The following is a 16133-nucleotide window of genomic DNA, read 5'->3' as shown; positions in this document are numbered from 1 at the left end:
AAAAATGTACCAAGAGGAACTCGCAATTCTGAACATCTATGCCCCAAATGCAAGGGCACCCACATACATAAAAGACACTTTACTAAAGCTTAAAGCATACATTGCACCCTACACAATAATAGTGGGAGATTTCAACACCCCACTCTCAGCTATGGACAGATCATGGAAACAGAAACTAAACCGAGACACAATGAAACTAACAGAAGTTATTAACCAATTGGACTTAACTGACATCTATAGAACATTTCATCCTAAAACAAAAGAATAGACCTTCTTCTCAGCACCTCATGGTACCTTCTTGAAAATAGACCATATAATTGGTCACAAAACAGGCCTCAACAGATACAAAAAGATTGAAATAATCCCTAGTACCTTATCAGACCACCATGGGTTAAGACTTGTCTTTGACATGGACAAAAACAACTGAAAGCCCACATACACTTGGAAACTGAACAATGCTCTACTCAATGATAACTTGGTCAAGGAAGAAATAAAGAAAGAAATTAAAGACTTTTTAGATTTAAATGAAAATGAGGACACATCATATCAAAACTTGTAGGACTCATTGAAAGCAGTACTAAGAGGAAAATCATAGCTTTAAGTGCTCACAAAAAGAAAGTGGAAAGAGCATACATTAACAACTTGACAGCAAGCCTGAAAGCATTAGAACAAAAAGAAGCTAGAATTCCCAAGAGGAGTAGACGGCAGTAAATAATCAAACTCAGGGATGAAATCAACCAAGCTGAAACAAAAAGAACTATACAAAATATCAACAAAACCAGGAGCTGGTTCTTTGAGAAAATCAACAAGATAGACAAACCCTTAGCCAGACTAACGAAAGGATGCAGAGACAGCATTCAAATTAATAAAATCAGAACTGAAAAGGGAGACATAACAACAGAAACAGAGGAAATTAAAAATATCATCAGATCCTACTACAAAGGCCTATACTCAACAAAATTGGAAAATCTGGATGAAATGGACAATTTTCTAGACAGATACCAGGTACCAAAGTTAAAGGAGGAGCAGATAAACCATCTAAACAGTCACATAACTCCTAAAGAAATAGACACAGTCATTAAAAAACTTCTCTGACCAAAAATTGTCCGGGGCCAGATGGTTTCAGTGCAGAATTCTTTCAGACCTTCAAGGAAGACCTAATACCAATTCTTTTCAAGCTATTCCATCGAATAGAACAGAAGGAACACTACCCAATTCATTCTATGAAGCTACCATTACACTCATACCTAAAACACAGAAAGACCCAACAAAGAAAGAGAACTCCAGACCAATCTCACTTTTGGATATTGATGCAAAAATACTCAATAAAATTCTCGCAAACCGAATCCAACAACACATCAAAACAATTATCCATCAAGATCAAGTAGGCTTTATCCCAGGAATGCAGGGATGGTTCAATATTCAGAAATCCATCAATGCAATCCACTACATAAATAAACTTAAAGAAAAAACCACATGATCATCTCACTAGTTGGTGAGAAAGCATTTGACAAAATTCAACATCCCTTCATGTTAAAAGTCTTGGAAAGATCAGGAATTCAAGGCCCATACCTAAACATAGTAAAAGCAATATACAGCAAGCCAGTAGCCAACATCAAACTAAATGGAGAGAAACTTGAAGTAATCCTATTAAGATCAGGGACTAGGCAAGGCTGCCCACTCTCACCTTAACTATTCAATATAGTACTGGAAGTCTTAGCTAGAGCAATTAGACAACAAAAGGAAGTCAAAGGGATACAGATAGGAAAGGAAGAAGTCAAAATTTCACTATTTGCAGATGATATGATAGTATACTTAAGTGACCCTAAAACTTCCACCAGAGAACTCCTAAACCTGATAAACAACTTTAGCAACGTGGCTGGATATAAAATCAACTCAAACAAATCAGTAGCCTTCCTCTATTCAAAGGATAAACAGGCTGAGAAAGAAATTAGGGAAATGACACCCTTCACAATAGCCACAAATAAAATACAATATCTTGGAGTGAATCTAACCAAGCAAGTGAAAGATCTGTATGACAAGAACTTCAAGTCTCTGAAGAAAGAAATTGAAGAAGATCTCAGAAGATGGAAAGATCTCCCATGCTCCTGGATAGGCAGGGTTAACTTAGTAAAAAAGGCCATCCTGCCAAAACCAATCTACAGATTCAATGCAATACCCATCAAAATTCCAAATCAATTCTTCATAGAGATAGAAAGAGCAATCTACAAATTCATTTGGAATAACAAAAAACCTAGGATAGCGAGAACTGTTCTCAACAATAAAAGAACTTCTGGGGGAATCACCAACCCTGACCTCAAACTGTACTACAGAGTAGTAGTGATAAAAACTGCATGGTATTGGTACAGAGACAGACAAGAAGATCAATGGAATAGAATTGAAGACCCAGAAATGAACCCGCACACCTACAGTCACTTGATCTTTGACAAGGGAGCTAAATCCATCCAGTGGAAAAAGGACAGCATTTTCAACAAGTGGTGCTGGCTCAACTGGAGGTCAACATGTAGAAGAATGCAAATTAATCCATTCTTATCCCCCTGCACAAAGCTCAACTCCAAGTGGATAAAGGACCTTCACATAAAGCCAGATACACTGAAACTATTAGAAGAGAAGTTGGGGAAGACCCTCGAATACCTAGGCACAGGGGAAAAGTTCCTGAACAGAACACCAATGGCTTATGCTCTAAGATCAAGAATCCACAAATGGGACCTCATCAAATTGCAAAGCTTCTGTAAGGCAAAGGACACTGTCAACAAGACAAAACAGCAACCAACAGATTGGGAAAAGATCATTACCAATCCTACATCCGATAGAGGGCTAATATCGAATATATACAAAGAACTCAAGAAATTAGACACCAAACAACAAAATAACCCCATTACAAAATGGGAAACACAGCTAAACAAAGAATTTTCAACTGAGGAAACACGAATTGCCGAGAAGCACCTTAAGAAATGCTCAACATCCTTAGTCATCAGAGAAATTCAAATCAAAACAACACTGAGATACCACCTCACACCAGTCAGAATAGCTAAGATCAAAAATTCCGGTGATAGTAGGTGCTGGCGAGGATGTGAAGAAAGAGGAACAATCCTTCATTGGTGGTGGGGTTGCAAACTGGTACAACCACTCTGGAAGTCAGTCTGGCGATTCCTCAGAAAATTGGACATAGTACTACCTGAAGACCCAGCTATACCATTCCTGGGCATATATGCAGAAATTGCCCCAACATATAGGAAAGACATATGCTCAACTATGTTCATAGCAGCCTTATTTATAATAGCTAAAAGCTGGAAAGATCCCAGATGCCCTTCAACAGAGGAATGGATACAAAAAATATGGTACATTTACACAATGGAATATTATGCAGCTATTAAAAATAATGAATTCGAGAAATTCTTAGGTAAATGGATGGAACTAGAAAATATCATCCTGAGTGAGGTAACCCAATCACAAAAGAACACACATGGTATTTACTCACTGATAAGCGGAGATTAGCCCGAATTTGAAACAACAAAGATTCAACTACCAGATGACATGAAGCTCATGAAGAAGAAAGAACAAGTGAGGATGCCTAGGTCTTTCTTAGAAGGAGTAACTAAATACTCAAGGGAGCAAATATGGAGACAAAGTGTGGGATAGAATCTGAAGGAGAGGTTATATGGAGACCATTCCACCTGGGTATTCATTCCATGTGCACTCACAAAAAATAGATGCTGATATGGATGTCAGGAAGGGAAAGCTGACAGCAGCCTGATAAGGCTGTCTCATTAGGGGTCCCCCAGAGTCTGACATACCCAGAGGCAGATACTCACAGCTAACCATTAATCTGATCAAAGGTTCCAATGGAGAAGTTAGAGAGTAAACTGAAGGAGCCTAAATGGTTGGTGGCCTCATGAAGAGAGCAACAATACCAACCAGCCAGAGCTCCCCAGGGTCTAAACCACCAGCCTAGGAGCACATATGGAGAGCCATATGACTCCAGCTGTACATATAGGGGAGGATGGCTTTGTTGGGCATAGGTGGGAGACAAGGTCATTGGTACCTTGAAGGCTGAGCACTGTGTGTGTGTGGGGGGGGAACTGAGGGTGGGGAGGAGGATTGGGGGGTAGGTGGGTAAACACCCTCATAGAAGCAGGAGGAGGGGGGATGGGATAAGGGGTTCCAGGGAGGTGGGAGGAATGTGGTAAGGGGATAAAATTTGAAATGTAAATATAATATCCAATAAAAGAGGGGGAAAAAAAGAACAGAGGTTAGAACCAACATCCTTAATAAAATGTCAGTCCTCTTTTAAAAAAACTATTTTGATACTAAAATTTGTTTTGAGAATTGTATATTGCAGAATGATCAGCCTTTGTGTATCTACTCAACAAGCAAGCTGGGCAGACCTGCTCAAACCTCTGAGGTCCGTGAATTCCTTCTGGAGGCAGTGAAGACACAGCATCAGAGGCTTATCAATTTGCTTTTTTCCCCCACTCCTCTTCTAATATCTCAACACTCATAGTCAGCTTGAAGAAGCTAATGAAGAGTCAGCACCCCTATTCCCTGGGCTTGGGGACTAAGGTGGTAAATGTTGGGCTGTCTTTCTAGAGAAAAGTAGTGGTTTTGTGGGAATAGAGAGGATTAGCTAGGGTTTATTGCATAGCCATAACCTATTAGTAGAAATCTGTATAATTAGTATGAAGATGAAGATATAAATTCTTAAACAGCACCAATTTACTCTGATTACAAATTTTAAGGTTTTCATTGGTACGAGCCTCTTATTGATATAAGAGTGAGATGAATATTGTTACCCTCATAGACATTGTACCAATATAACACACTTAGGAATACAAGGCTTAGACCCAGTCCTTCTTTAACTATTTTTTAACTGATTTGAAATGGTCAGCCTGTGAGTTAAGGGACTACAGCAAATTCATGGGTGGGAGTTTATTGTTAGGGTGTTTTCTATGTTTTATTTAGAAATAGCTGAGAGGAGTTAACAGGCAACAGTCCAGATTACCTTACATGGGTAGTTGGTTTTCAAACCGTCAGAAATCCACAGAATTGACATGACAAACATTTCTGTATTAATGTTCATTTTGATTAGAGACCTGTTTGCTCCTGACAGCTTCCTATATTGAATTCTAAGAAGAAATTAAGCATCTTTGGAGTTACTCCAGCTGTGGTGAGACAGCCACTAGACAAGAATTGGCTCTTTCCATCTGCAGACAAATTACTATCCAGAAAAGGACACACTTGCAGAATAGTCGACTGATTATATCTTCCTAGACAGAGTATTCAGCCCTTAATAATTCTGCAGCACTAAGGTCTGTCAGATGATCCTTGGCCAGAAGGCAGAAGAACAGATGCTCCAAGGTTATGTAGTAGAGGGAGTGTCCAGGTGTTCAGCGGTCTCTATAAATTGGCTAAGTTTTAGAAGCTATGCTTTGTGCTTCCCACAATTATAGTTAACTCAGTCATTCTGGATTTCTGATGGGGTTGAAAACTTATAGCCTCATAGCCAATTCTGGCTATTTACCTTGAGAGAAAAGATTTGAGTGGATGGTGATCAGCTGACATTCATCCTAAAGCCAAGGAAAAAGCCAGGTTCAGAACTAAGTGTTTTGGTTAGGAGAGATGACAGAGGTTCTGGTTAGTCAACAAAATGTTGGACTGGGTATGAGGACTATCTTGCACCTCACAGGTACAAATTAGTATAATTATGCTCTAATTGTATTTTGAGAGAAAAGTTTCATTTTAACAGGAAGGGTGATATGTAGGAGGAGCTAAGGTGGGAGGAGTACAGAGAGGGATAGAAGGAGTAAGAAGAGGAGGAGAAGAAGGGGAGGAAAAGCGAGGTGATGAAAGAGAGAAAGAGGGAGGAGACAGGGAGGCAGATGTTCATGTATCTCCACCAGTCAAAGATAGTTGTTATATCTAGGTTGGGTAGTGGGTTACACCTCTGATTGAGCAATACCATACTTATAAAGCCTATGATTAACATTTTTTAAAAAAAATGTATATGTGCAAAAAGAAAAAGGGGGCAAGTAATAGGGGTTTTCTAAGGGGGGAATGGGGAAAGGGGATGGCATCTGAAGTGTAAATAAAATATCTAATAAAAAAAGGAAAAATCAATTTCTATTATTCAGTGAAGTAATTAATAAGTAGATAATGAATTGCAAATATATTATAACATAAAATCAAGATGGAATTTTCCTACATTGATAAGTTAGAGGATAAAAGACATTTGGCCATAATGCATGTGCATTAAAAAGTATTTGGTAAAATATTTAACAACTATTTAAGATTTAAAAAACTCAGCAAAATTGCATTAGAAGAGAATTTTCTTTTTTGAAATCCCTTGCCTATTAAAAATGAATTATGATTATGATTATCATTTCCCTTCCCTCTACACATTTCTCTCCACTTTCCTGCCCATCCAGATCCACTCCTCTTTTGTCTCTCATTACAACAGAACAGGTTCATTAGATGAAATTTTAATCTCATAAAATATATATTTTTCTATACTAAATCTGAAATTTTAGAAACATCCCATTAAAGTCAAGGACAAGATGCAGATGTATGACACCACCTATTGTTTAACAATGAATGGCAATACATAACCATAGTAGTGAAGCTCAAAACTATATAAAACTATATAAAACTACATAAAAGGCAGGGATATTTAAACAGAAATAATAGATGGTATGAGTCTCTAATTAGAAAATCCAAAGGAATCATTTTATAAAATATTCAAATTAATCAGAAACCCAAAATCTGCTAAATATATCACTAAGCCGAAGAACTTTGCCACATGAAACCAACAAACAAGATAAGTAATATAAGCGTAACAAATATCAAAACTTATCCACAAATGAACACAATAACAATGCACATAATCTTTTGTTAGCAACTATAAAAATAAGCTATGGGAAAGAAATCAAATAAGCAAATAAGAATATTTTTTCAAAGTGAGAGATCTAATATAAAAATGTCATTTCTTAAATGATTTACATAGTTAGTATCTATTATAGAATCAGTTGTGCCCCTCCCTTTATATATTTAAATCTCAACATTCAATGGGAATTTATTTGGATATAAAGTCTTGTACTGCTCAGCTATTTTTTCCTCTTTTTATTTTCCTTTTCAACTTGACAAAAGCTATGGTTACCTGGGAAGGAGCCACAACTGAGAAAATTATTCTATTATATATGTCTTTAGGCACATCTGTAGGGCATTTTTCTTGATAAGTATTGTAGATCATAGGAAAAGCAAAATACAAATTTAAGATCTTAGAAAATTCCAGAAGAGAGATTATAAGTGACCCAAATGTGACAAAAATAATCAAATGTGCTTGTCTTATTTATTGCTAAACAAACATGCTGATTTAATTTGTGTTCTATCAAATCTGAAAAGAGTTTACTGTATTTTGCTATGGAAATGTAAAAACAAACAAACAAACAATAACAAAAACCTGCGACAGTGCTTTCCATTCAGCATCCAATGTGCTGACTGGACTTGGATTGTTACTCTTGAAATTTAATCATTGAAAAAATAGGCAGAAGAATAAAGTAATGTTAATAATAGATTAATAAAAATCCTAAGAATCATGAGGAAAAGTTAGTATTGGCTGAAGTATTACTTTTATATAAGGAAGTGGGCATATTCCCTGAGGTATAGACAAGTCTGTAGCATATATTTGAGGAAGCCAATAGAGTCAGTTGGAGGAAATCTTTAACATTGGTGTCTAGCTTCTTTTGTATATAAGTTAGGACAATGAATCTCTACTGAATTACTGAAAGACATGGGTCAGTGCCTCAAATTTTGCTTATAATGTAAAACAAATACTAAGGCACCTCAAAGGTTTGAATTGAATCAGTATGAGTCTAGAAGCTTATAAAATCTTTATTTTGCTATTTCTAGAAATAGCCTTTAAAATAGTAGTATATCAAATAGTGGCAGGCGACTTGCATAATGGATAAAAATATTAACATATCAAGTATAAGAACCTAAATGTTTCATACATAAGATGGATAAGTAGTCTTTTATGCAAAATAATACACACATACATATTTCTTACTGGATAAATATATAACCGCCTATAAGTGGAGAAAAAACATTGTACAGTTCAAGTTGTAACAATCAAAAAGTAGATACAAGATTCCAAAGTCTAATATTAACTGGTGAGCAGAATCAAACTTATAGTTTGCTTATCTCTTAAATCCCCAACATCTATTCTACGATGCTGGAAGCCTCGCATTTCTAACTAGTGCCCAAATCTGATCCATGGCTTGAAATTGGGAAACATCTCAGAGCTTTCATGTAGATGAAGTAACCAAGATGAAGATCTCCACCCCACTGTCCCACCTCTGGCATGTGGTGAACACCCAATACCATGCAACGACAATATACAGCTCAAAAATCAAGAGCACTGCCAAAAGCTCCTCCCATGCATTCATCACTGAGAATCCCCAAGATAATACTATCTTTTACCTCTTTGTTTAGAGTTTTAATCGAAGGAAAAACATGACAGGAATATTAAAAATTTAAAGTGACGACATTTCGAATTTTGCTTTATGCTCTCTGTGACGTGTAAACAGAACCCTACATTGTCCCTTTCCCCAGCCCAATGCCACTCCTGGTTGTGGCAGTTATTCCGAACTTACTCTCACTTCTTCGGTGAAGTGCCAAGGAGGAAATGAATACTTTGAGCTGAGGTTGGTGAATTCAGGTCAGCAAAGTAAAACATTTCTTGGGTTTATTATAAATAAAGGATAAGAAATAAAGTAGGAGCTCAGGGAACAGTCAAAATCACAACGAAGGGTAAACACAGACCTTCGCCCTTGTGTGTACCCTGAGAGGCCCCTGGGTGGGGTTTTGGGGTAGTGAGGCTTCAGGGGTAGGGATATTGAACTATGTCTTGTTGTTTAGCCTCTATAGGGAAACCATAGAAAGAGTAGTTGGCTACGGCCCTACTTCATTTTTTAATTAGTCACTGATACAGCTTCAGAGGAGATACAGACGGGAAATTCGGCATAATGATTTGAAAGGCCAAGTCAGATGATCATTTTCTACTTCAAGGAATCTAGATGTGCTAGTGAACTAGACAGGTCTACCAGGCCTCAATCTAAGGAATAGTCCCTTTCTAATTTCCCTTGATGAGTTCTTTGTGGGGCAGAAGAATTGGGAAAAGGGCTATAGGTTCCTAAAGCATCATTCTCACAGAATGCTGTATACAGCCTATAGGCAACCTTGGTTTAAAGAAAAAGTTGTCTCAACTTTCTTTAGATGCACATATCTTCTCACTCTTCCATCCTTAGGTGCCTGAATCACCCACTCTACTCTCCACAATTCGTGACCAGGGTAATTATGCCTCGTGGCCATAATAGTAAGCTCCGGGCCCGCAAGAAACGCCGCCAGGCCCGTAGTGAAACTCACTCTATGCAGGATGCTCAGGCATCCACTGCAGCAGAAGAGAGAGAGGAGACTCCTTCCTTCTCTCCCCTTTGTAGTGCTGATGTTCAGCACTCTTCTGTTACTGATTCACCTGGCAAATCTAAATATTCTCAACAGCCCACTACTGCTTCTGTAAGTGCTCTGAGCATAAAATCTGATGAAGATAAAGAGAGCCAAGATGATGAGATTCCAAGCACTTCCTGGGCACCGTCCCCGTCCCCAACTGCTAATTTATCTTCAGCTATGAAAGATGACATAGCAGTTTCATTGGTAGAGTTCATGCTGCAAAAATATAACAGGAGGGAGCCAATAACAAGGGAAGAAATACTAAAGTGTTTCTTTCCATTGAACAAGGAAGATTTTCATGAGATTCTTAAGAAAGCCTCTGAACTCATGGTGTTGGCCTATGGCATTGATGTTAAGGAAATTGACCCAATCAATCATAGATATGTTTTTGTCAACATACTCAGTCCTAATGGTGATGAAATTCTTAATGGTGAGACAATTCAGTCTAGGAATGGCCTTTTGATGTTGATGCTGTGTCTGATCTTCATGAATGGCAACTGTGTTAATGAGGACTACATCTGGGAAGTGCTTAGTGTGATGGGGGTTTATGCGGGAGTCAATCACACCATCTATGGAAACGTCAAGAAGCTCATCACTAAAGATTTCGTGAATGAGGGGTATCTGGAGTATCGGCAGGTACCCATCAATGGTATACCATGTCATCAATTCTTGTGGGGTCCCCGGGCCAGATATGAAACCAGCAAAATGAGATTCCTTGAGTTTCTGGCCAAGGTTCATAACACTGTTCCCACTGCCTTCCCATCATTGTATCAAGAGGCTTTGAGAGCTGAAGAAGAAAGAATTCAAGGCAGATTTGTAGCTATGATTCTTAGTTTGATGGCCAATGACCATCTCAATGGCAATTCCAGCATCTAAAGTCTTAAATTTCTGCTTTTCATCACTCTTGAAGAGAACATTCAAGAAGCTAGTGGGTGCATGAGGTAGTGTTACAGTAAAAATAGTCCATTTCATATTTCCAGTCTTAATCTACATAAATAACTTCATTTTTTAAAGTTTTCAAACTATTTCTTTAGAAAAATCTGAGAGAACTTTACCATCTACATTTGTGACATATATGTGTTACCATCAACATTGTTCACAATGCTTATGTGTTAAAGCTTTACTATTGAAAACAACTTGAGAACAGTTCTTATTTATTTGAAAAAAAACAAGAAAACATGGCACTGGAATAGGCATTATCTTAGAATATGAAAAATGCAATTAAATGATTTACAACAAGAAAGAGAAAACTGTTGTGGACTATACATTCTTGATTTTTCTGATTCCTTCTATCTGTTATTCTACAAAATAAAAAAATTAAGTTTATGTATCTGTATGTGTTTCATTTATTCAACAATATAGGAACATATAACAAAGTTAACTTATTCATTTTTATTTCCTAATCATTTTTATTTTCCAAACAATTACCAAGCATTTGCTCTTGTAAACATGTATAATTTGCATGGAAGAAGAATAAGAAGAAAAGGAGGGGGAGGAGGAGTAAGGAAAAAAGGAGGAGGATGAAGAGGAAAAGGAAGAGGAGGAGGAGGTGGCAGGGGAGGAGGACAGGTGGAAGAGAAAAGAAAAGGATGAAGAGACAAAGACAGTGGCAAGATGACTAATTTTTAGATTCCAGGAGCAAAATATTACCTAAGATGGCAGACTATCCTCTAACACATAAAAGATTATTCCCCATGTGCAGCAGGGGGTGTGGAAGAATTATCTTGATTTCTAATTGACATAGGAGGGCCCAATTTGTGGTGAGCAGCACCATTCTTAGGAAGGTGGTCCTGAGCTGGATGCAGACTCTAGATAACTATGAACATGCTTGTGGTACAAAAAGTAGCTTAGTTTGATATTTACATCAAGCTCCTGATTGAGTTTGTTTCTTGACTTACCCCAACATCAGACTGTATCTTATAGCTGAAGTAAGCTCCTTTCCTCTCCTACATTACTTAATTGGGAAATTTTGTCATTCCATTAAAAAAGATTAAGCTAGTTCCCCAATATCCAAAGCAATCCTGCAATAGAATAAGATTTACTGTGTCTCAGGGATTTTTTCTTGCTCTGCCATATGGCACATTATTTATATTTTATGCTTTGTTTTAATATATTAATATTTTTTTTTTACTTATTGACTTTATATCCCACTCATTGCCCCTCTCCACATCACCTACTTCTACAACCCTTCCCCTATTACCTTCCCCTTCTCCTCTGAGTGGGTGAGAGCCCACATGAGTATCCCTCCACCCTGGTATTAAAAGCTATTTCCTACTTCTCTTTAATGAATTTTAGTCTATCTGGTTTTATGTTGAGGTCCTTGACCCACTTGGACATGAGTTTCATGCAGGGTGCTAAATATGAATCTGTGTGCATTCTTCTACATTGCAGACATCCAGTTATTCCAGCACCATTTCTTGAAGATGCTTTCATTTTTCTATTGTATTGTTTTGACTTCTTTGTCATTAATGCCTCATTATATATCAATTATATATTAATGTCTCTGGACTGTTTACTCAATGATATCTCTCATACTTAAAAAGAAAAAGGACACATCTCATCATAAATGGCAGTATCATCTGAGGTCAAATCCTTAGAGTAATACCTCCTGTTTTTTGACTAGTCTGTGCAAGATACATATATTACATACATTTCAACAGTCTTAGAAAATTGGGCTTGTCTGCTTCAAGACTAATTTGGTTTCATAAGACTTCTGCAATGTCTCTCAACTTAATTTTATTTCCACTATACAAGTTTTCTATTAGGAAATAAAACCAATTAACTAAACAAAAGATCCTAGCATCAAGGTAATAAGCAGGGTACAGAAGGTCAGGTGAAAATGAGACTCAAACTGTCTGTGTTGTTTGCCTGAGGCTCTCTTATCCCAACCCTAAGGATCTTTGAACAATGATTCCACCATGGACTTTGCACTTCTTTCTAGTCTTAGCCCTTTCAAACCTATCAGTATCTTTACACTGGATGTTCATTAGTGTACCCCATGGGGTATGCTGCAATTGTCCTATAGGTCACATCTCCATGCCTATTCTTCTGGAGGCCGCATCTGCTTCTCTCCTCCAAGAGGAGAAACCCAGACTCTCCTGCCTTCTCCCTGATGTTGAGGCCTCTATATCCCTGTGAGTCCTGCCCCTTGCTATGTTCCCTTTTCACATGTGGACCTCTTCCATATAGTTGTTTACTTTAGATAGTAAAATTTACAGTATCTTTGATCCTGTAAGTGTTTTCAGATCTTCTAGTGACTGGAACCTGATTTGGGATAGAATCTCCTGTTTTTTGTTTGTTTGTTTATAATCATAAACTCATAGCAGAAGTTTTGGAAACTACCTAATCTTTGAGGTTACCTTTAATGAGGTTTACAAATACAACTCATAATTCAAATATCTGGCATGACAGCAGGAGCCAAAATTTACACCATGAATGTTCTTTCTCAGAGAGGAACACACCAATTAGTTATCCAATACCAAATGGTTAGCCCCAAAAACATAAAAATAAATATATTCTCATGAGCATTCAAAGTGGGAAGAGCATGGGGACAACTCGGTAAAAAAATCATCTACTGAGGTTGTATGCTAAAAGTCCATAAACCTTGCTAAGAAATAACATTTCTTTGGCAGTGGAAGTCTGGCTAGCTGGAGATCTAGCTCATCAGTTTAAGGCACATGTTTTTCTTGCAGAGGACCAGAGTTTAGCTCTCAACACCCATTTTATGAGGCACAGATCCTCCTGTAAATCTAACTACAAGGGATCTGTGAATCTTCTGGTCTTCCCAAGAACAAATACATACCACATACACACACATACACGCACACATGTACACGCACACACACGCACACACACGCACACACACGCACACACACACACACACGGCAAGGAGAGAAAAAGATAGATAAATAGATAAATAGACAGACAGACAGACAGATAGATAGATAGATAGATAGATAGATAGATAGATAGATAGATAGATAGATAGATAGACAGACTCAGATATATATATATACATGTGATTAAAATTAGAAATATTAAAAATTGTTCTACAGCAGATGTACTATCTATGCTAAGAAAAAATTCAATAATCTTGCATGACAATTCTCTCTCTGTAAAACCCTATGGATAATTTTGCTGTTAGGTAACAGCACATATATTCTTGTTGCCCCAAAATTTGTATACAGATGAGGATGCTTGCTGTCGTCCATTGGACTGAGCATGGGAACCACACTAGGGGAGTTAGAGAAAGGACTGAAGTAATTGAAGAGGTTTGCAACCCTGTAGGAAGAACAACAATATCAAACAACCAGCTTCCCCAGAGCTCCCAGGGACTAAACAATCAACTAAAGAAGAATGTCCATTTTTAATGGTTGTGTAGTATTTCAATGTATAAATGAACCATATTTTCTTCATCCATTCTTCAGTTGAGGGACATCTAGGTTATTTCCGTTTCTGGCTATTACAAAAAAAGCTGCTATAAAGAAAGTTGAGTAAGTGTCCTTGTGGGATGGTGGAACATTTTTTGGATATATGTCCAGGAGTGATATTGCTGGGTGTTGAGGAAGAACTATTTCTAATTTTCTCAGAAACCACCAAATTGATTTAAAGAGTGGTTGTACAAGTTTGCACTCCGAACAGTGGAGGAGATTTCCCTTTGTTCACATCCTTTCCAGCATATGCTATCACTTGAGTTTTGATCTTAGTCATTATGACTGGTGTAAAATGTAATCTCAGAGATGTTTTGATTTGTATTTCCCTGATGACTAAGGATTTTTACATTTCTTTAGGTGCTTCTCTGCCATTCAAAATTCTTCTGTTATGAATTCTCTTTTTAACACTGTGCTCCTGTTTTTAAATAGGTTTATTTGGATTGTTGGTGTTTAACTTCTTGAGTTCCTTATAAACTTTAGATATTAGCCCTCTGTCAGATGTAAGGTTAATGAAGATATTTCCCCAATTTGTAAGCTGTCACTTTATCTTGTTGACAGTGTCCTTGGGCTTACAAGTATTTTCAGTTTCACGAGGTTTCATTTATTAATTTTTGAACTTAGTGCCTGAGCTATTAGTGTTCTTTTCTGAAAGTTGTTTCCTGTACCAACAAGTTCAAAGCTATTTCTCAATTTCTGTTCTATTAGATTTAGTGTATCTGGTTTTACATTGAGGTCTTTGATCCATCTGTATTTGAGTTTTGGGCAGGGTGATACATATAGATCAATTTACATTCTTCTACATGCAGACATCTAATTAGACCAGCACAGTTTATTGAACATGCTCTCTATTTTCCATTTTATAATTTTGGTATCTTTTTCAAAAAACCAAGCAACTGTATGTATGTAGGATTATTTCTGGGTCCTTGATTCTATTCCATTGATACACCTATGGTTCCTATATCAATACTATAGAGTTTTTATTACTATTGTTCTATGGGTACAGCTTGTGGTCAGGGATAGTGATACCTTGAAAAACTCTTGTCATACAGATATTTCACTTGCTTGGTTAAATTCACTCCAAGATATTTTATATTATTTGTAATTATTGTGAAGGTTGTCATTTCCCTAATTTCTTTCTCAGCCTGTTTATCTTTTGAGTACGGAAGGCTACTGATTTGTTTGAGTTGATTTTATATCCAGCCACTTTACTGAAGTTGTTTATCAGGTTTAGGAGTTCTCTGGTGGAAGTTTTAGGGTCACTTAAGTATACTATCATATCATCTGCAAATAGTGAAATTTTGACTTCTTCCTTTCCTATTTGTATACCTTTGGCTTCCTTTTGTTGTCTAATCCCTCTAGCTAGGACTTGCAGTACTATATTGAATAGGTAGGGTGAGAGTGGGCAGCCTTGTCTAGTCCCTGATCTAAGTGGGATTGCTTCAAGTTTCTCTTCATTTAGTTTGATATTGGCTACTGGCTTGCTGTATATTGCTTTTACTATGTTTAGGTATGGGCCTTGAATTCCTGATCTTTCCAAGACTTTTAACATGAAGGGATGTTGAATTTTGTCAAATGCTTTCTCAGCATCTAGTGAGATGATCATGTGGTTTTTTCTTTGAGTTTATTTATGTAGTGGATTACATTGATGGATTTCTGAATATTGAACCATCCCTGCATTTCTGAGATAAAGCCTACTTGATCATGATGGGTGATTTTTTTGATGTGGTTTTGGGTTCTGTTTGTAAGAATTTTATTGAGTATTTTTGCATCGATATTCATAAGAGAGATTGATCTGTAGTTCTCTTTCTTTGTTGGGTCTTTGTGAGGTTTAGGTATGAGCATAATTGTAGCTTCATAGAACAAATTGGGTATTGTTCCTTCTGTTTCTATTTTGTGGAATAGTTTGAAGAGAATTGGTATTAGGTCTTCCTGGAAGGTCTGATAGAATTCTACACTAAAACCATCTGGTCCCAGACATTTTTTGGTGGGGAGACTGTTAATGACTGCTTCTATTTCTATAGGGGTTATGGGACTGTTTAGATGGTTTATCTGCTCCTGATTTTATTTTGACACTTAGTATCTGTCTAGGAAATTGTCCATTTCATCCAGATTTTCCCATTTTGTTGAGTATAGGCCTTTGTAGTAGGATCTGATGATTTTTAAAAATTTCCTCAG

General features: G+C 37.1%; 1 protein-coding gene across 1 annotated transcript; it reads left to right on the top strand.

Moving 5' to 3' along the window:
- Positions 1–9372: 9372 nt before the first annotated feature.
- LOC117694127 (melanoma-associated antigen B4-like) lies at positions 9373–10401 on the top strand. The gene has a single exon (XM_034484903.2). The coding sequence runs from the start codon at positions 9373–9375 to the stop codon at positions 10399–10401; it is 1029 nt and encodes a 342-aa protein (XP_034340794.1).
- Positions 10402–16133: the final 5732 nt, after the last annotated feature.

This window comes from Arvicanthis niloticus, chromosome X, assembly GCF_011762505.2.
Source record: "Arvicanthis niloticus isolate mArvNil1 chromosome X, mArvNil1.pat.X, whole genome shotgun sequence".
In the NCBI taxonomy this organism is placed as follows: domain Eukaryota; kingdom Metazoa; phylum Chordata; class Mammalia; order Rodentia; family Muridae; genus Arvicanthis; species Arvicanthis niloticus.
This window is presented reverse-complemented; position numbering and strand designations above follow the sequence as displayed.